Source organism: Hevea brasiliensis, chromosome 12, assembly GCF_030052815.1.
Source record: "Hevea brasiliensis isolate MT/VB/25A 57/8 chromosome 12, ASM3005281v1, whole genome shotgun sequence".
NCBI lineage: Eukaryota > Viridiplantae > Streptophyta > Magnoliopsida > Malpighiales > Euphorbiaceae > Hevea > Hevea brasiliensis.
Genome location: NC_079504.1, coordinates 1,471,625 through 1,491,610, shown reverse-complemented (window position 1 = coordinate 1,491,610; position 19,986 = coordinate 1,471,625). Strand labels below are relative to the sequence as shown.

The 19,986-nt window shown below is 34.0% G+C and overlaps 2 protein-coding genes and 1 non-coding gene across 5 annotated transcripts; 2 read left to right on the top strand and 1 right to left on the bottom strand.

The window, feature by feature from the left end:
* Window positions 1-211: 211 nt before the first annotated feature.
* LOC110655881 (uncharacterized) lies at window positions 212-4,431 on the bottom strand. Of its 3 annotated transcripts, XM_021812361.2 has the most exons (14): window positions 4,180-4,430; window positions 3,813-3,903; window positions 3,520-3,709; window positions 3,346-3,436; window positions 2,793-2,828; window positions 2,568-2,666; window positions 2,311-2,441; window positions 2,143-2,191; window positions 1,951-2,040; window positions 1,813-1,866; window positions 1,400-1,465; window positions 630-727; window positions 376-487; window positions 212-264 (listed from the first exon to the last, which is right to left on the bottom strand). In XM_021812361.2, exons 1-13 carry the CDS (start codon window positions 4,282-4,284, stop codon window positions 421-423), a joined length of 1,167 nt encoding a protein of 388 aa, XP_021668053.1. In that variant the 5' UTR covers window positions 4,285-4,430; the 3' UTR covers window positions 212-264; window positions 376-420. The 3 variants fall into 3 exon arrangements, with proteins under 3 accessions (XP_021668053.1, XP_021668052.1, XP_057986765.1); XM_021812360.2 differs by having other exon boundaries at window positions 212-487; XM_058130782.1 differs by lacking the exon at window positions 212-264 and having other exon boundaries at window positions 467-527; window positions 4,180-4,431.
* Window positions 4,432-4,809: 378 nt separating this feature from the next.
* On the top strand, window positions 4,810-4,906 carry LOC131171661 (small nucleolar RNA Z161/Z228). The gene has a single exon (XR_009142319.1). It is a non-coding gene; the product is annotated as a small nucleolar RNA Z161/Z228 (small nucleolar RNA).
* Window positions 4,907-6,263: 1,357 nt separating this feature from the next.
* Window positions 6,264-7,150, top strand: LOC110655882 (peptidyl-prolyl cis-trans isomerase). The gene has a single exon (XM_021812362.2). It carries the CDS (start codon window positions 6,420-6,422, stop codon window positions 6,936-6,938), a length of 519 nt encoding a protein of 172 aa, XP_021668054.1. The 5' UTR covers window positions 6,264-6,419; the 3' UTR covers window positions 6,939-7,150.
* Window positions 7,151-19,986: the final 12,836 nt, after the last annotated feature.

Below are 19,986 nucleotides of genomic sequence, written 5' to 3'. Positions count from 1 at the left end.
TTTCAACTAGCTGTCTTCAACTGCAGTGAATATTTACTTCAAGCAACAAGGAAATAAGAGAGATTTGCACCATGCGTGCAGAAGGATGGCCTCTTTCGAAACCCAGCCTCCCTCACTCTTGAAGAGATCTCTTTGTATGACGTTTACCGTGTTCACAAATCACAAGGGATGCTGGATAACAAAAAGGTCACCACAACATTGAAACACCAAGTTGATCAAGCCAACCTCAATGGAGCCACCTTAATAGTGGTCACCATGTAAGACCTGTTAAATATAAATAAAGTTCGATAACCTTTTTTGGATGACTAACAAGGTTGTCAGGCATTAATCTAATTACAACACATGGATACTGCATTGACATTGAAGAGTACATACTACATGCTAAGGTATGGTGCAATGACAGTTGATCAGAACATTGCTCTAGTGTTGAAGTTGAGATTCGTTGCAGTGCCTTTTGAAGTTTAGGGACTCGTCCACCAAAAAGTCACTAATAAAATACATTCATGTGAAAGTCCACCAAAAAGTCACTAATAAAATACATTCATGTGAAACAAAAGCACAAATAATAAAGAACCACAAATCCAACTTCCAAGCCAAAAAAAGAAATGTTAAATAAAATTTTTACTCACAAGATACGCTCTGCCATTTGAGATGCATCCCATCTCGGACTCCATGGATAATCAGTCAGAAGAGGTGACTTGGCTGGTGCACCATGAGAATTGAAATGCTATAAAACAAATAAAGAAAAATCATTAAGAGGATTTCTATGCAAATCCTTTGCTTAGTCAAGTTATAAAAGTATAGAACAGATGGTCATTAGAAATATAAGAAAACATTAAATTTACAAGGTTAGTTGGCCATTGATAGCACACCAGATTGTCAGCTGATTAATCACCACCAGCATTCTTGATAAAAAATTCAGCCAAGAAGAACAAGAGTACCAAGAGATCTTATGGAGATCCTTCCCAAAATAATATATTTTCTACTCTTACTATTAGCAATCTGAAAGCGGCAGATGATTTTAGTGGAAATATACTACGCTATTAATTTGTAAAGCACAAAATCTAGAAACCATATACTTCCCTTCATTCTGTCCCATCAGATATCAGCAGTTAAACAAAACAAATAATTTATGTTAATCAAGTGCTAGATCAGCATCAGCTAATCAGCATGCGCAACTAGAAAGCAATTCTAAATTTGTGTAAACTTATAATCTATCAACCGCTTTCCAGTCAAAAGCATAGGACATCAAACACAAACAACACAATGAAGAAACTGATCCAATTTGATCCAGCCAATTTCCAGTAAAAGGAATGATATTGGCATTCTTGACTAGTGGCATGCATGAATGGAGGAAGGCAACATAATATTTTAGATTGCAAGTAAAAAATATCAGTACCTGAGTACTTTGCATCATCACAGATGGCTGCTCTTTTGGAAACTGAGTTGAGAGGAAAAAATGTACCTGCAGTTTTAGGAATTCAAAATTACTCCAAAAGAAACAATGCAGTCAAAATAAAGGACAAATAAAACAGCACCAAAAAAAAAAAAATCCTGCAAGATTATATGATGTAACAAGTAGATTTAATAACATGACCAATAACACTGAAGGACATGAAGTGAGAACCCCTTCTTTCTTTTGCCTATACACTTCTTTTGGAAAACCTCCAACCAATTAGTCATGTTTAAAACAATCTAAAGCCTTCTACTTCTAAAACCAAAGATCACAAAATTAATAGTACAGAGTTCCAAGTGAAACTGAAAATCAATAATGTGCCCAAATAACAAGATGCAGTGAAAATCATATGGTACCAGGAGAGTAACTGGACCAGAGGTAGCAAGAAATGTAGCTTTTCTGCAAAAAACCTAGCAAGAGAAAAAGCAAAATGAATAGTAGCCAGCCTTGATGGATTAAATGATTGCATTCATAAAAGGGCCAAGCAGGCATACTGGATCAGCTTCTAATGGTCTTCCAAACAGTGGGACTAAAGCCTCGATAAAGAGCCTCCTGACATCAATTAAGGAAACTGCCTCTGAGACCTGCAGAAAGAGAGAGAAGGAAAAAAAAAATCCATTTCACAAATCCTTTTATGTACAATATACCAACTAAAAGGCATCATCATATGAAAGAAATGAGCAAACCTGTCTCTGAAGGAGTTCTTCTAGATGGGGAAGGTATTCAGCCATGCACCTTTTCAGATGAGAATACAAAAAAGATGTGATTTATCAGTATAAGCCACACAAGTATTCATAGACAATGAAATTAATATCAGTATACACAACATTCAAGTAAAATAATGCATAGCTTACATTCCATCCAACCATGGAGGAAGTTTGACATCATCAATGGAAAATAGAGCTTTCAACTCAGAAGTAGACATTAATTTCAGACGAGGTGCTGAAGGAGCAGATACATACTTTCTACCAACAGGATAAACAACCTGAACAACCCCAAAATCCACATAAAACAAGTGAAGAAGGTAAAAACACAGAAAGAAAAGCACAAGAGATAAATATGAGGAGATTGAAACTGTAAAATAAAGGCAAGAATCAAGATAAGGATCAACCTGTAAGTATATCTTTTGTGGATTCCTCCAGGGACATGCAAGTATCATTTTATTTATGTTCATGTCCATTAAAGGAACTGCAAATTTGACCTCCTCTGGCTACACTAAAATGCAAAGGCATAAAACCAAAACCATAGTTAAAACAAACCTACAGTGCTAGAACAAGCACTCATTGGCTAGTTAACACAAGCAAAAGACAAACAAAGATGTTTATTCAAAAGATACCTTCTCAAAACCAGAACTCATATGCATTTCAATCCCCTGCAGCATAATAATTGGAGTTTCAGTAAGACAGGGAATAATAATGTATTCACTCCATTGTGTCATTGGAATTATATGCCATAGAAAGTAAAAACAATCAAAAACAGTAAAATTAGTGAAATCAACTTGAAAGGCAGATGATAGCTTAATCCACCTCCTTAACTTCATTAATTTTGTGACATTGTCACCAATAGCATGAAGAAAAAACCAGTGAAATCAGAGTGAAGGAAACCAAAATAGATTACATGATGAAGAACCAAATAATCAAACAGAAATTTTATGAAAATGTCTATGCTGAGAACTGATCATTTCCAAAAGCCAACAGAAGAATTAATTCCCCATTATGATATTTGACTATTTGATAAATAAAGGAGTAGTTTCAAACAATGAGAACCGAATTCATAAAAAGAGTACATAAGCGAGTGTATCCAGCAAAATAATTAACAAGCATTCATTAAAAAACAAAGTTGAACATCCCCTTCTTGCAAAAAAAAGGTTAGCATTTAGTGAAAAGTACCTCCCTAGATAAGATAGTGCTAATTTCAAACTTCAATCGATCATCATCAACTTCTCCAACAAGCCTCTTTTGGTAGGACTTGTATTTATCCCTAGAAAAAAAAATCTTATTTACTAGTCACAACCATGTAATTTCAACAGTAGCAACTTAAAAAATTAAAATCAAATCCCATACCTCAATTCCTCAACAATAGCCAACAGACTTGTTGGATCTTTGCTGTTCCAATCAGTCAAACTGTTCTTGACTAACCTTAAATCTCCACTCTCACCACCCGGTACAAGAAATGGATGGAAATCTTCATCTTCAGGTCCAAATATAACATCCGGGGCAGCAAGTGGAAATTCTACATTGTATATAATATCCCCTACAATAGACAAAAAAGTACAAAAACGTTAGCGAACGGAAATAAATATCTCAAATCAAAAGCATTCAACAGTCAGAATCAAAATTAACAAAATAGCACTAACATCGGAGATAGTCCAGGCAATAAGGGATGAGCAACGTAAAACGATCAAGACTTGCAGGGAAATACTTGCTACCTGAGCACACCTGGTCAATCTGCAAATTAATTTAAACCATAGGAACCCTCAATCGGAGAAACAAACCCTAGTTTTAATGGCAGCTGAAAAATATGTGCATGTCATGAAATTTCAGATTAAACCCATTTGAGAACATTAACCAAACTAATTAAAATCAAAATAGACTTGCTGAAATTAGAGTAACTTAATTTTGTGAAGATTCCATTACTGAAAAATCTGGAAGTCGATCTTACAATTCATTTTTAGCTAAATTGTCCAAGTTTGTAAATGGAGAAATAAGGATGAAGAGAATTACCTTGATTGCGTGAGGATAATGGGTGAGGAGGTACTGAAGCTGAGCAGAGATGAAAGGAGGAAATCCGTCAAACGACATCGTTATTGGCAGAGAATTTTTGGGCATTCCTTTTTGGAATTGACACTACACTGGTGGCATCAACTGGGCAAAGGGTCAGAGATTTGCAAATCTGCGTAGCTAACGAATGTTCATTTACTTGACAAATACGCCAAAACGTAGAAAATAATAATTTCCTTTTTTTTTAAAGAACAAATTGGAGAAGACGAATTTAACTTGATAATAGAAATTAAATTTAAAAGGCTGCAAAAGTACGGCGCCGTTTCACTACGTAGTTTTTTATTTTCTTGAATTACAAGGGTAATTCGAGTAAATGCAAGTGACAAGGAGCAGGGACAAAATCGTCAATACAAAGAGATGAAAACCCTAGGGGCAAACAACCACAGGCGCTAACGCTATATAAGCATCACTCTGGTCTCTTGCAGAGTGGTAGAACTAGCTTTCGGTTATTGATCGATGGCGTAGGTATTGTCATGGAAGGTTTTCACTTACAATCGCAGATCATCTGTCCATTGTTTTTTTTAATTATTTTAATTGATTGAGTATTGGTTTTGAAGATTTTGTGGGGTTGTGAAATCAAGTGATGAAATTGGATTAAAATTTCTCACGACGGTCGTCTGAGACATTTCAAGTGTCGCCGCTGATACAATGATCCAATGTTCTGATGATTTTTTTATCTCCTTCATTCTCTCTCTCTCTCTCTCTCTCTCTCTATTTTAGTTATTTTCTGCTGTGATGGTTGATAGAGCATCTTGATTATATAAATTTGACTTGGCACGATGAGGATACGATGTTCGAATTTGAGGTCGAAAGATCTTTGAAACATCTTGCTGAAATTTTTGTAGTCCTTTTCATTCTGAGTGCCTGCCAGCCTTTGGCACTGCCGTGCTTGGGAATAAATTAATTTTGTAAAAATATTTTTATATATTTACAATTTTTAAAATTTTTAATTGTGAAAGATTAATTCATTTCAAAGTAAATTTTACAAAATTACTAAATATACAAGTTTGAGATTTTTTTTTTAAAAAAAATTACTTATATATAAAAATCATTTTATATTCATTTCATTCCAAACATATTCGAAGAAATTAATTTTATAATACAATATGAGATTTTTTTTATCAGAATAAAAAATATGATTTGCAAAATGCTTCTCTAAAATTGATGGCGGTTCCCTCAGGCAAATTTCAGACTTCCAGGAGAGAGAGAGTACTTTATTTTCTTCTTGATTCATGTTAACACAGATCTTCTCCTATATAGACTTGCTTCTTGATAAAATTCTGAGCAGCACTACTGCAGAATTGGATACATATTTGGAAGGATTATGCTCAAGTCCATAGCGCAAGTCGATCTTGTATTAACTATCCGCAGTGGTGATCTAGAACCTTGTTATCCTTTCGGTCCATTGCAAACCTATAGTCTCCTGCCATCTTTGAGTCAATCTTAAGATAAAATTCCAATCAATGCAAACAGTAACAGCAACTAACTATTGTCAGAAGCAGATAGTAAAGGTTTACAATAAGGTCAATGAATATTATAGTTAGGTTAAGCAAGTTTCATCAAAGTCAAATCAACATTTTTTTTTTTACTCTGGCCTATCACTGTCAATATGAACCCTTGTGCTATTTGAAAAAGTAAACTGTTGCGCAAGGTTTACTCAGATAAATTCCATCAATTTAACCACAAAGGCTTACGGGCCATTCGACACAAGTAGCCATTGCCGGTTTGAATAGTTGCTGTGTGATGATCAAAGCAAACCCAAATGCCCATTCCTCATAATGCTTTCTAACGTCTTTAGAAGAATGGCGGGAATACCTAGCCCAGCCCAGTTACCAGATACCACCACAAACAAGAGCCCAAGTTCAAAAATCACGAGCAAGCTGTGAAGCCCATTTTTTGCTAAGATATTCGTTTAAGATAGATTTTTCCTTTTTTTTATTATAATTGTGGCCACGTGGAATTCAAAGTTATTTGCGTCAACGATACGCGATTCAAAATCAACTCTCTTTCCACACACTACTAAGATCATGACACGCGTACATATCGATGGCCGTGATCAAACTTCAAAGATATTCCACAAGGCGCGCCTGCTATGAAATGGACCTCAAGCTTCTCGCCCAAATCATTCATTCCATTGACAATCCAATCCACAGAGGAGAGCTGAAGCTTACTGATTTTCTGCAATGGCAAATCCTAAGGTCTTCTTCGACATGACGATAGGAGGCGCTCCGGCGGGTCGGATCGTGATGGAGCTATTCGCGGATACAACGCCACGAACGGCTGAGAATTTCAGGGCTCTTTGCACGGGAGAGAAAGGGATTGGTCGCAGCCGCAAGCCTTTGCACTACAAAGGATCGAGTTTCCACCGAGTGATCCCTGGATTCATGTGCCAGGGAGGCGATTTCACAGCTGGGAACGGAACTGGAGGGGAATCCATCTACGGAGCTAAGTTCGCCGATGAGAATTTCATTAAGAAGCACACAGGGCCAGGGATCTTGTCGATGGCTAATGCAGGGCCTGGAACGAATGGTTCGCAGTTTTTCATATGTACGGCGAAGACGGAGTGGCTGGATGGGAAGCATGTGGTGTTTGGTAGAGTTGTGGAGGGGATGGATGTGGTGAAGACCATTGAGAAGGTTGGATCTTCCTCTGGAAGGACCTCCAAGCCCGTTGTGATTGCTGATTGTGGCCAGCTTGCTTGAATCAACCTCTCTCGTCTTCTATTGGGCTCTGCTTTTAGCCTTGCACTTCTCCTTTTCTTCTTTGTTTTCAGTATCTCTGGCACTTCTGCTTTTCTTCTTTGTTTTCAGTATCTATGGCTTCTGTACTGTTGTTTACTTCAACATCCAAATATCCATACATGCCAGAAAATAATAAATAAACAAATAAATAAATACTGTAATCGTTATATGTATTCTGTGGAATTTGTGGTTACTGCTTTATTTTATCTTTGCTTCATTTTTCATTGCATTAATTTTATTTTGTATATGTTCACCAAAAAAACTGTTGTCTATCTAAAAATAAATAAATCCAGCTAAAAGATTTTCATTAATTTCAATTAAATTAACGCTTTATTTAACACTGTGCGTCATCTGGGTGGCTCCCATAGAAAGAAGGTGTGCTTAATTAATGCTCCTTTATGTTCCAAATAACAATCATATTCGAGATTCTAACAGATCTCAATAATTGCATTTTTCAATCTCAATTTTTATCTAACTTATTCTTATGATCTCACCTAATCATATTTAACACAATTTTTATTTTTTATTTATTTATGACTTTTTTTTAACTGTGATGTATTTATATATAACTTTTATAGAATAAATTTATTTATGATAATTCAACCACTGTAGAATAAATTTATTCTGTAATTATATTCAATTTAAATTACACAATTTACTTTTAAATACCACATTTGTATTATAAATAGGGCTGACTATATAGTTCTAAGTATTTCCTCTAAAAGTTTACTTTTAGCTGTATGTATTTTTTATGCAGCCACATCAGAAATTTTAAAAAATAAAAATTCGTAGATAATAATTAAAAATTAAATAAATAATAATTCGAAAGTCCTCATTGGACGAATAATGGAACTCTAATATATCAGCAATTATTATTAAATAAATGATGATTGGAAAATCATCTGGTATTGGAAAGTCCTATTTTCTCCGCTGCAAACTCTGGTTGTCCATCATCCTTTTCTCCATTATTTTCATCCTTATAACCTTCATTCATACCAAATATATCAGCAAGAAAATCTTGCTCCTGCTCAGTGCTGTAGGAGAGAGGCGTGAGATGAAATATCATGCATTAGAATTATATAAAATGCAACAAGTAATATCTAAGAAAGATGGTGGAGTTTCAATGGTCTCACTTAAGTATTACCTCCTTAAACAGTATTTTCTAGACATACACTTCATATAATCCTAATAGAATCAAACCACTGGTAAGTACCGTTTTCCCATAACACTACCACGATATTAAGGATTTATGCCACGAAGGTATAGATAGACAGGAGTCGTCACCCGCGTAATAACCGGGATATATTTAGCGTTTCTTCCGAAATTCATGGATGACAACTTACTCCTTGCAGAGTTTCAACAACCGTCATTATCATAACCCAATGTCTAGGTTTGGAATAGTGGATATGTAAAGGAAAAGTGTTAGGCACCTCTTACGCCTAGTCTAACCTCGTTAATTCGAGTGTCAGTCCTCTACTAATGTTTCTAAAAGTCTTGTTTATTATTCCTTTATTAAACTTCATCTTAAAAAATGCAATTCTAATCCTACATACGCAAGCAATTCATAAAAGGGTTGTTATTTATAAACAATTATCGTGCATAAGTAATTCGTATCTATAGGGTTGCTAATTATTTAAATGATATTTACCAGATGACTAAAATTAATTTATTATTGAGAATTTAATTTACAAATAAATTCAATTTCAAATAACCCTACGTTTCTATTTAACCTAATTAATTAATTTTCACCAAGTTACCGTAAAGATAATTGAACTAAGTTAATTATGTACATGTGTAATTTATTCCAATATCACATAAGACCTAAACAATCACAACCTAATAAAGATTTCTAACATGCAAATTTATTTTACAATTACCAAGTATTAAATTAAATTTATTTTACATGCCAATGTTTGTTTAATTTATAAACTATATTAATTTTAATTTACAAAGTACTTGTTTAAATTAATTACATGCAAACGTCAGTTAAATTAAAAACAAAGTTAATTTTAATTTACCAAATAAAAATCTTATTATTACTACAATTTCATGCCAATGGTTATTCTAGAAATTTATGATTACTTACTTGTTAGTAATTGCAATTGTCATTGGGGCAAACTACCTTTAAAAAAGGGTATTCTCTTCTAGTATGACAATGATATATCTGGCTTACTCTCGTTTAGCTCAATGTAAGCTTCACGCAAATACCCTCTTTGGTATTAACCTTAGGGCTACTTACCAAATTTGTTTGTAATAAAAAATAAAGAAACTAAAGAAAATAAGAAAGTATTAATAATAATTTACATTGGATTCTAACTCTAGTCTCATAAAGGGTTAAGATTCCTAATTAGTTACAACTACCTAAGGGTCCACATCATCTAACATATTCCAAACACTTCATAATACTTTTTGAATTTAAAAAGCATAGAAAAATAGATCAAATATCAATTGGAACCCAAGAAAATACAAGAATATGCATAAACATACAATTTTCAAATTCTAGCAGATTGACAGTAGCAAGAAATTTGATTTTTGAAAAATAGTTAGATAAGCCTAAAAATCATGAAAAAATTACAGAAGATAGCCAATACATCATATAATATCATAAAATTTATAAACCAAACAATACCTTAACCGAATGGTCTACACAAATCGTAATTTTTTCCAGTAACATAATCGCACTACTTTTTTGTGAAATTTATAACTTACCAACCATAACAGATATGAATGCGAAACTAATTGGAAAAGATTCACAAGATTTCAAACTTAATTTTAGATACCAGATTTACGTAAAAATATTAAGAAACAAGAGAGATATGGGCTCCACAAGTCGGGTATCCTGTAAATCAGATTTTACAGGAACCTTAACTTCAAATAGCCATAACTTACAAATATATTAAAGCTTTTTTAGTAATTCTTGAGCCTAAAATTAATAGAATTTCGTGTAGAATATGAATATAATTTTTACAGATTCAGAAAATAACGAAAAATAATAAAAATACAAAGACAGAAAACTGAACATGTGCAGAGTTGTGTATCCCCTCAAATTAAACATGATTACATGATCTATATAAACATATAAAATAAATTAAAAATAAGGAATATAGAATTAAACATTACATGGCATAGATCTTGAAAAGAAAACAAAAAAAATTAACTTTTAAGAAATATCGCTAGAAAGAAAGAAGAACTAAAAGAATTTTGGCTATTCCTCTCTTTAATTTTTTTTCTTTTTATTCATTTATTTTGTTTTCTCCTCCACCTTTTTTTTTCTTTTCTTTTTTTTTTAATCTTCGTCAGTGGGGTATTTATAGGATTTTGGGAGAGAGGTGTGATAGGGTTTGGAGTCCTAAGGTGATAAAGTTCAGATAACTTAAACAACTAGGATTGCAAAATTTGGGTGAGACTGAGGTATGAATGAGGTGTTTCAACCAATAGGAAGAGAGGGAAAGGGAAAGGCACCAATAGGAAGTGAGGAAGAGGTGTGGTAGGGTTTGAAGTCCTAGTGTGTTAAGGTTCAGATAACTTAAACAACTAAGATTGAGGAATTTGGATGAGACTGGGATATGGGTGAGGTGTTCCAACCAATAGGAAGAGAGGGAAAAGGGATGGCACCAATAGAGAGTGAGCAAGAGAGTAGGGCCAAAAGGGGAGAGAGAGTTTGTATAGGAGAGGGATAGAGAAAAAGATATTTTCTTATTTTAAAAGATAAATTAAATAGGTCCTATTTAAAATTTCTAACTAAACTTTTTTAGGCCCATGGGGCCCAATTAATCTCAATTAGGTCCATTTAAGAACTATCCATATTAAATTTAAATAAAAAAAATTATTTAAATTAAATTAATTTCCCAAAAAAACATATATTTTTTTTTTAAGATCATGCCACGGAATTAATAATTCTGTTCTATACCTCCAATTATATCTTACAGTCATATAATTTTCTCATCATCGGGTTCCTTACGGCCTCAATGCACATACTCATAATAAATCACAAAATAAGGGTCTACAGTTTTCCCCCCACTTTGGCGAAAGTTGAAATCAATGCGAAAGCATTGCTCAAGTTTTGTCAAAGTGAAACTCAATCTTCTAATAACTATGAAATATTGGTTATAAGGAACGAGTACATCTTGCTTGGTCGACATACTCTATATTATGAGACTAGCTACGGTCTCATAACCGTGATAACTGTGTCATATGAAAATCAAGTGTATCTTGCTTTGTCGATGCACTCTGTGTCATGAGACTAGCTACGGTCTCATGAAAATGGCAACTGTGTGATTTGAAATGTTGTAGATTCATATTTAGGACCGCGGTCCTAAACTACCTACGTAACCCCCTCACTCTCCTGAGGAAGAATCAGACCCCTCGTAATTCGATACTTGAAACTATGGTGATGCATGTTCTCTACGCCTTACACACCTACAGGTGACATATTGATGCATATTCTTCTATGCCTTACACAACTATGTCATGTGCCCTAAACAACATCTAAGGACTTACAAAAAATATCTATTTCGTGATTTGAAAAAATTGGGATGACAGGTCTCAGAACTCTTTTTGTAAATTTTGTGCTTCTTGTATGCTACTTCTTATCATGGACATGCTGATTTTATTAGAGATTCTAAAAAAACTTAGTCCTCTGGGGACCTCTTTTTGTAAAAACTTTCTTATAACCTCAAAATTTTTGAGAAAAACTATTCACCAAAAAAGACTTCCTTAAGGTCACAACACAATTTCCCTCTGATTTTTCTTTTTCTTCTCTCCCTCATGCTTCTGCCTTGACTCATTTCTCTTCCATGAACTCCATTCTTTGTGCCCTAACTTTTGCCTGAAATGCTCTTTCAAGTTTTCATTTCAGCGGGCTTGCTCTAATTTTTGCCTAAGCAGCCCTTTCAGGTTTTCCACTTAGCGAGCTCTCTTTTTTTCTTTTCTTTTTCTTTTTCTTTTTCTCTTTTTTTTTTTTGAAATTAAACAATCACCAGGGCATTCATATCAAGCACTTATTCTATCATACTCACAAGACAATAGGTTAAATCAAAACAATGCAGTTCAATTACTTAATCTTTTGATGTATCCCTCAAGACACAAACATTCACAATCATAGTTAAATAAAATATATTCCTAGTTAATGCAATAAAAGCTTCTTTATTTTTTTAGGTACACCATTACTCCCTCTTACATTTAGTTTTACCAAATTTTCAACCTTCCAAAGTTACAAATAAGTTGTATAACCTGCTAAATGGCCTTTTTAGGTTTTCCATCCAGATCTTCTCTCATCTCTTCTTTTGTCTAGGCCACCTTTTGCAAATTTTCAATCTAGCATATTTTTTTTTCTCTTTTTTTTTTTTTTTCCTTTGACCCTTGCTTTTGCCTAGACCGCCTTTTGCGGGTTTTCAGCCTAGCGGGCTGAAGGAACGGAAAGGTAAAAAACATAAGTTTATGCCATTGAATTCAAAATTTTCACCTAGGGTCATATGCATCATGCAAAATTTATTTTTATCTATTTCATTTTAATGATAAACAACATATTAAAACTCTTTTAATATATTTTTGGATCTGTATTTGCCATTTAAGATTTTAAAATTAATCAGATTAATTTTAGAACCCTAGATTAAATCAAGAACAAACACACTAACCTCTTGATGTACTGTAGTGTATTTGCGCCTTTGAGATGCGTCTTCAGGATACCAGATGTTGTCCCTCTAGCTTGTCCACACCAAGAACACCTATGGCAGTCCTTGAACAGCTTCTAAAGCTTTTTCTATTATTTATAAAATCAAGTTCTACCTTTTAAGAGATTAAAGATGTAAACAAGATACTAGAAATGATTTCTAGTATTTTTAATTCAAAAGATTGATGGCTAATCTCTTTGAATTGATGAGAGATGAAGAAGAAGAGATGGAGAGCCTCAAAATATCATGACAAAGGAGGAGTGGCTGCTGGTTGTCATATTTTTAATTTATAACAACACTTATATAGCTAGGTCAACACATTAAACCCTTGCCACATGTTACCCTCTGATTGGTTCTAGGTTTAATTGACCCAATCACATTGTGCCAAATGTCAAACCTATATTTAATCTTAATTTTAATCATCTTACATGATTAAAAGACATTTGGCAAGCTTATGTGTAATGCCATGTGTCACCATCTCATGGTACCACATGTCATTCTGTGAAATGACCAAAATGCCCTTGTGTCTTAATTTTGAGTTCTTAACCCAAAATAATTATTTCTCTTCTTCTAATCAATTTATATCAAATATAAATTAATTAATTAATCTCTATTAATTAATTTCTCATTAATTAAATTCATATTTAAATACTTTAAATATAAATTTAACTTATACTACACATCAAATAATCTAGATTTGGTTTCAAGTCATGCTAGGGACTTTGCAATCTAATTGCAAACTAAACCTATTTAATTAATCAATTAAACTCTTTAATTAATTAATTAAATTATATTTAATTATGTGATAACTTGTGTATGTGTGTGACTTACTAGGCTCATAACTAATTGGCAATGAGATATGATATCAACTCTTAATATCATCAGAACTCTTTCTTACCATAAATGATTTCTCTACATCATTTTATGCACCTCATAGACCATGGTTAACACCTAGCATAGCATGCTATGGCCACCCAATTAGTAATAAGGTTTACCTTAAATGAACCTATAATCATATGTTACCATGCACTAGAATCTCTCTGTTACAAAATCCCAACTCAAGCTGGAGTCATGGTTTATGTCAAACTCCATTTGCTATGAATATTATGTTCTCTTTTAATTCCAGTTCTTGATTAAAAAGATTTTCTCATCAGAAACTCTTTTCTGAATAAATCTATCTGTCTTGGCCAGAAACTTAAAACATCAAGAACAATTAAATGAATATAGGATTTTATCTCTATTTACTTAGAGGAACATATTCCATCTTGATCAACACCTACTTCCATATATAACTAGTAGGAGCCAACACATGCCCATATACCCATACACAGTACAAGTATGAAAGCAGTATCAAACTCAAACTACCTATATACAAGATAACTGTGCTATCTCAGATCTAAAGATTATATGCACTGATATGATTTATGACAAAACATTGACAAGAGTAAACTCCATGTGCTTGTCATAAGTGTCACTGGTTCGACCTACTTATCATGTATAAGTGCCTATCATGTTTGTCATATGGCATGAGACTCACCAGTCCATCTTATTTATATCTCATATAAATAACTTGGGAACAAACATGAATACAATCTTTCTGGATAAGTTATGTCTTTATTATGAAGTATCCTCGATTGTGAACCTATTTATGATACTTTATACTAGAAATACTGTCACTCATATTCTTAACAACTTAAGAATAGAATTTCTAACAAAATATCAATAGACTTTTTCTATTACACATAAATATCTTATGTAAACGGAAAAGTTGAAATGCCTTTTATTAATAAAAATATGTACAAGATACATACTAAATGATATGCTCTACGGCATACTACTAACACGGGCCTATCTCACACAAAGTACTATTTAAGCCTGTCTAAATTGACTGGTTCTTAAAATTCATTCCTATCCAGGTATGATATTTTTTATAGTGACAATATCTTTTTGACTATGTATGGACCATCCTAACTTGGGTTAAATTTTCCTCTTAAATCAAAAGGGACAGGATGAGCTTATTTCAAAACCATGTCTCCCTTTTTGATCTTTCTTGGCTTGATAAGCCTGCATATGATACAAGGCTCACATTCTCTTTTTATCAATCAAAGCTAGTTCTTCATATCTTTTCTAAGTCCACTCATTTTTTAGGATCTTAGCTTTTAGCATCACTCTTAGGGATCTGACCTCTTGCTTAATGGATAACATTGTTTTAGTCACATACACTAAAGAGAATAGGGTTACCCCCGTGGATGTCCTTACGGTACTATGATAACCTTAAAGAATATAAGGGGGTTTTTCAGACCAATCCTTTTATGTTTCTAATATTTTTTCCCAACTAAAACCTTTTCATTCATATGGGGACCACGTATTCCTGCATGTACTTCTTTCATTATTTGCTCAGCCTATTTTTCTATCATGCATAAGAGTTTGTATAATTACTCTCCAGCTAAAGTAAGTTGAGTGGCTAATCTATGAATTGTTGCTCTTTCTTTTTTGTTGGCTTATTGTGAGTATTCTCTTACTTCCAGAGACCTCTTTATGTCTTCATATCATTTTTCTTTTCCCTCTACGTCCATATGTGCTACTATTAATTATTCACAGCATGAAATTTTACTCCTTATTAGGATAAATAGCTAAGTCAACTTTTGATCGCTCTTTTCCTATGGAGACACCAGTGTGGCTTGGGAATCGGCCATCTGATTTTAAGCTCAAGGCGTGTGCTTCTTGGTACTTTGTTAACAAGGCTATAAATTTATCTCTTTCTTCTTGGGTTAAATCTTCAGCTAACTTAATGTCTTTAGGATTATTTGGTGTACCCAAATTAATAGAGATCGATTTTAATACACTAATAGAAATTGATTTTAAATGATTATGAATGCCATGCATATGCCCATTATAATAAACATCAAACAAGTAAGCAGAAGGACTGGTCATATTGTTGATCTTCGTCTTAAAATTAGCATCAAGTATATCAAAAATGAAAACATCAGTATCACTACTGTGAGCATTACAAAAGACAGACTCAAACTTAGGGGTATAGCATTAGGTGCTTGGCTTTCATGTAGTCTTTAGATCAATGGCACTAATTTTCTACTCTAATTCTTTCACATGTGATAACCCCTAATTATATGTCAAGGTAATTGGCCCCTCTTTTAAGAACTTAGGAGGCTTTGGCTCTTCTTCCTCTTCTGTTGGCTCATAGCTCAAACCATGACTCGTGATCTGCCCCTTCATCTCAAGAAAAGTCATCAGACTATCTATACTTTCTCTTAGGCCTATGCTAAGAAAAAACTTCATCCATTTCTTCATAGTAGTCACTTTTAGATCCATCTACTTTTCATAGATGCCAACAACTTGAAAATCAGACACTAGTGGAACTGAACCATCTAGTTGTAATGCAACTATCTCCTCTTCAGAATCAGTCCAGACATCCAAAGGATCCTCATCATAGCTAGAATTATCACAAATGTCAACAACCATTATAGACTGAGGCTCATTGAGCTTTTGGATGGGTTGGATAGGTTCATTGGGCTTTTGGATGGGTTGGATAAAGTCAATAATTCTGTTAGGGTTATTTAGGGTGATAGAGATCATGTAGAGACCTGGTATAGGTAAAAATTTTGGTTAGGCATGGGGCTTTTGGGTTGATTTTCTGGGTCAATTATCCTTTTGGCATTAATTAGGTCTTAGATATCATGCTTAAGTTGAAAGCATTAGTCGGTGTCATAACTGTGGGCTTGGTAGAACCAGCAACATTGGTTGATATTACAGCTAGGTGGGAGTGGATTTGGTAGTGGTCTAGGTGCTAAGAGCTGTAGGAAGTCTTGAGCTTTGAGATGCTCCAAAACTTTGGATAAGGGTTAGCTGAATTGGAAAAATCTCCTTGGGGTGTGAGACACAATTTGAACCTCAATAACTTTGTTTTCCCCAGTAATGTTGCCAGCTGACTAATATCCTCCCCTCTTGGGCTGATAACCCTTCATTTCATTGTTCAATACATCCTCCACCAATACCCCAACATCATATAGCTGTTCAAAGGTAGCCAAGGGATAATAACAAAGTTTTTCATAATAACTAAGCTGCAGATTTTTCACTACCAATCCTTTTCAGTAGGCCTATTGGTCATCTTCATGGCCTTTTTCCTCCATCTCAATAGATGCTCTGAAAAGGTTTCATTTAGTTTTTGCCTAGTGGTCTCTAAATCTCTCAGGGTAACATCTAAAGCTGTATTATAGGAGTATTGTTGCACAAATCTCCTAACTAACTCCTCCCAATCTTTTCTCACAGTGGCTTCTAGCCCATGATACCATAAAGATGCAACCCCTTCTAGTGACATAGAAAAGAACTGAGTGACTTGATTCTTAGTCACACCAATTGTTTTCATGATTATCAAATAAGACCTGAGGTGGGTTTTTGGGTCACCAATACCATCGAATTTAGGCAAATCAGGCATTTTGAATTTTTCAGATAGATTTCCATCCATCTGGATGTCAAAGTCATCTACATCTAACAACTCCATTCCAGTAAATTCAGCTTGCTTTTTCACACTGGCCTGAAGTTTTTCCATCATCTTAGTAACAACTCTAATCTCCTCACTTGTCCCATTTTCTTTTTTTTTTAGCCTTGTCTTGGAGATAATCCTCTTCATCCCAAAGGTCATCAAAGGCCTTCTTTTTAGTAGTTTCTTCTTCGGGACTTTTCACCTGAATGTCACTAGGCCCACCTATCTCTAGCTTCTTCTCAAAGTTGGCCATGATTTTTCCTTCAAGCTCAGCCATCTTGGCATTCAAAGTTTCCTCAAGCATCTATCTAAACATGACCATAGTGTCTTCCATTTTAGCTTGTGCAGGTGTGACTCTTACTAATCTCTTTCCCTCCCTAACACAAGTGACCTCGTTAGAAGTCTTTCCGATGTGTTCTAAAGCTATGTTTACTACAAGAGAAAAAAAATACAAGGTTTTAACATCTTATGCTATGTACAAATGCAATGCATGAATGCATGAATATGCACTTTCATTTTTACCTTTGCCTTTAAAAACCAAAACCGAACCGTACTAATAGGACCAAAGCTGAAACAAAACCAAACTGTATAAATCGAACTAAGATCGGACCAAAAACTGAATAAAAAATCGAAAAGAATGTCTCCAGCACTGAATCTTCACCCTCTTATACCTTCAACTCTCACGTGTAGGGTAGGAAAAAAATTCTATCCTAGGCTATGGTACACTAGACGCACCAATAGGGGGTGGTCCAAGATGACCTTTCCTTTATAAACAAATGATTTGTATCATTAAAGTTTAACGATAAGTAAGCATCCTCATGCTTAACATGGGTTTTAAAATGGACTTAAGCCTATACACACATTGGGTTTATGCATAGGCCTAGGTTCATCTCAACTACCACTAGAACGTATGGTTTGAATAGCAAGGATATAAATCCAGCACAACAAAAATCTACAGGGTACCTAGGGTTGAAATCTATGGCTCATGGGCTTCATTGGGTAGGAAAAGGGTCACCTATGCGAGAGCTTGTCCATTAAGCACAACGGCTGGAGCTGTGGCTTTTTTATATACTCGAAGGTATGAGCATGGGGTGCTACCATTTACCAATTCGTCATAGCTCGAGTAAAACCATGGTCTCCTTGGCTAGTACTAACGAGGCTAAAAGGGTAAGGGTGATCCGTGTGATAGTGTAGTGCAATACAAAAAGTTTAACAAAGGAATAATATTAGACTAATAGAAAAATGTTGGTGTAACTATCCATTTAGTCCCCAGAGGAGTCGCCAAACTGGAGGAGGGGGACATGAGGCGAAATATCATCCATTAGAATTATATAAAATACACCAGGTAATGCCTAGGAAAGATGGTGGAGTCACAATGGTCTCACTTAAGTACCACCTAATAGAATTAGACCACTGGTAAGTACTGTCTTCCTAGACATGCACTTCATACAATCCTAATAGAATTAGACCACTGGTAAGTACCGTCTTCCGGTAACATTACCACGGTACTAAGAATTTATGCCACGAAAGCATAGATAGACAGGAGTCGCCACTCAGGTAATAACCGGGACATATTCAGTGTTTCTTCCGAGGGTCATGGATGGCAACTTACTCCTTGCAGAGTTTCCACAATCGTCATTACCATAGCCCAATGTCTAGGTTCGGGATAGTGGGTATGTAAGGGGAACGTGTTAGGCACCCCTTACGCCTGGTCTAACCTTGTTAATTCGAGTGCCAGTCCTCTACTAATGTTTCTAAAAGTCTTGTTTATTATTCCTTTATTAAACTTCATCCTAAAAAATGTAATTCTAATCCTACATACGCAAGTAATTCATAAAAGGATTGTTGTTTACAAATAATTTTCGTGCATAAGTAATTCCTATCTGTGGGGTTGCTAATTATTTAAATGATATTTACCAGATGACTAAAATTAATTTATTATTGAGAATTTAATTTACAAACAAATTCAATTTTAAATAACCCTACATTTCTATTTAACCTAATTAATTAATTTTTAACAAGTTACCGTAAGGATAATTGAACTAAGTTAATTATGTACATGCGCAATTTATTCTAATATCACATAAGGCCCAAACAATCACAACCTAATAAAGATTTCTAATATGCAAATTTATTTTATAATTACCAAGTATTAAATTAAATTTATTTTACATGCCAATGTTAGTTTAATTTACAAACTAGATTAATTTTAATTTACAAAGTATTTATTTAAATTAATTACATGCAAGCGTCAGTTAAATTAAAAATAAAGTTAATTTTAATTTATCAAATAAAAATCCTATTATTACTATAATTTCATGCCAATTTATGATTACTCACTTGTTAGTAATTGCAGTTGCCATTGGAGTAAGCTACCTTTAAAAAATGGTCTTCTCTTCTAGTATGGCAATGCTTGCTTGCTCTCGTTTAGCTCCATGTAAGCTCCACGCAAATGTCCTCTTTGGTATTTACCTTAGGGCTACTTATCAATTTTGTTTGTAATAAGAAATAAAGAAACTAAAGAAAATAAAATAAATAAAGAAAATAAGAAAATATTAATAATAATTTACATTGGATTCTAACTCTAGTCTCCTAAAGGGTTAAGATTGTTAATTAGTTACAACTACCTAAGGGTCCATATCTTCTAACATATTCCAAACACTTCATAATACTTCTTAAATTGAAAAAGCACAGAAAAATAGATCAAATATCAATTAAAACCCAAGAAAATACAAGAATCTGCATAAACATACAATTTTCAAATTCTGGCAGATTGACAGTAGCAAGAAATTTGATTTTTGAAAAATAGTTAGACAAGCCTAAAAATCATGAAAAA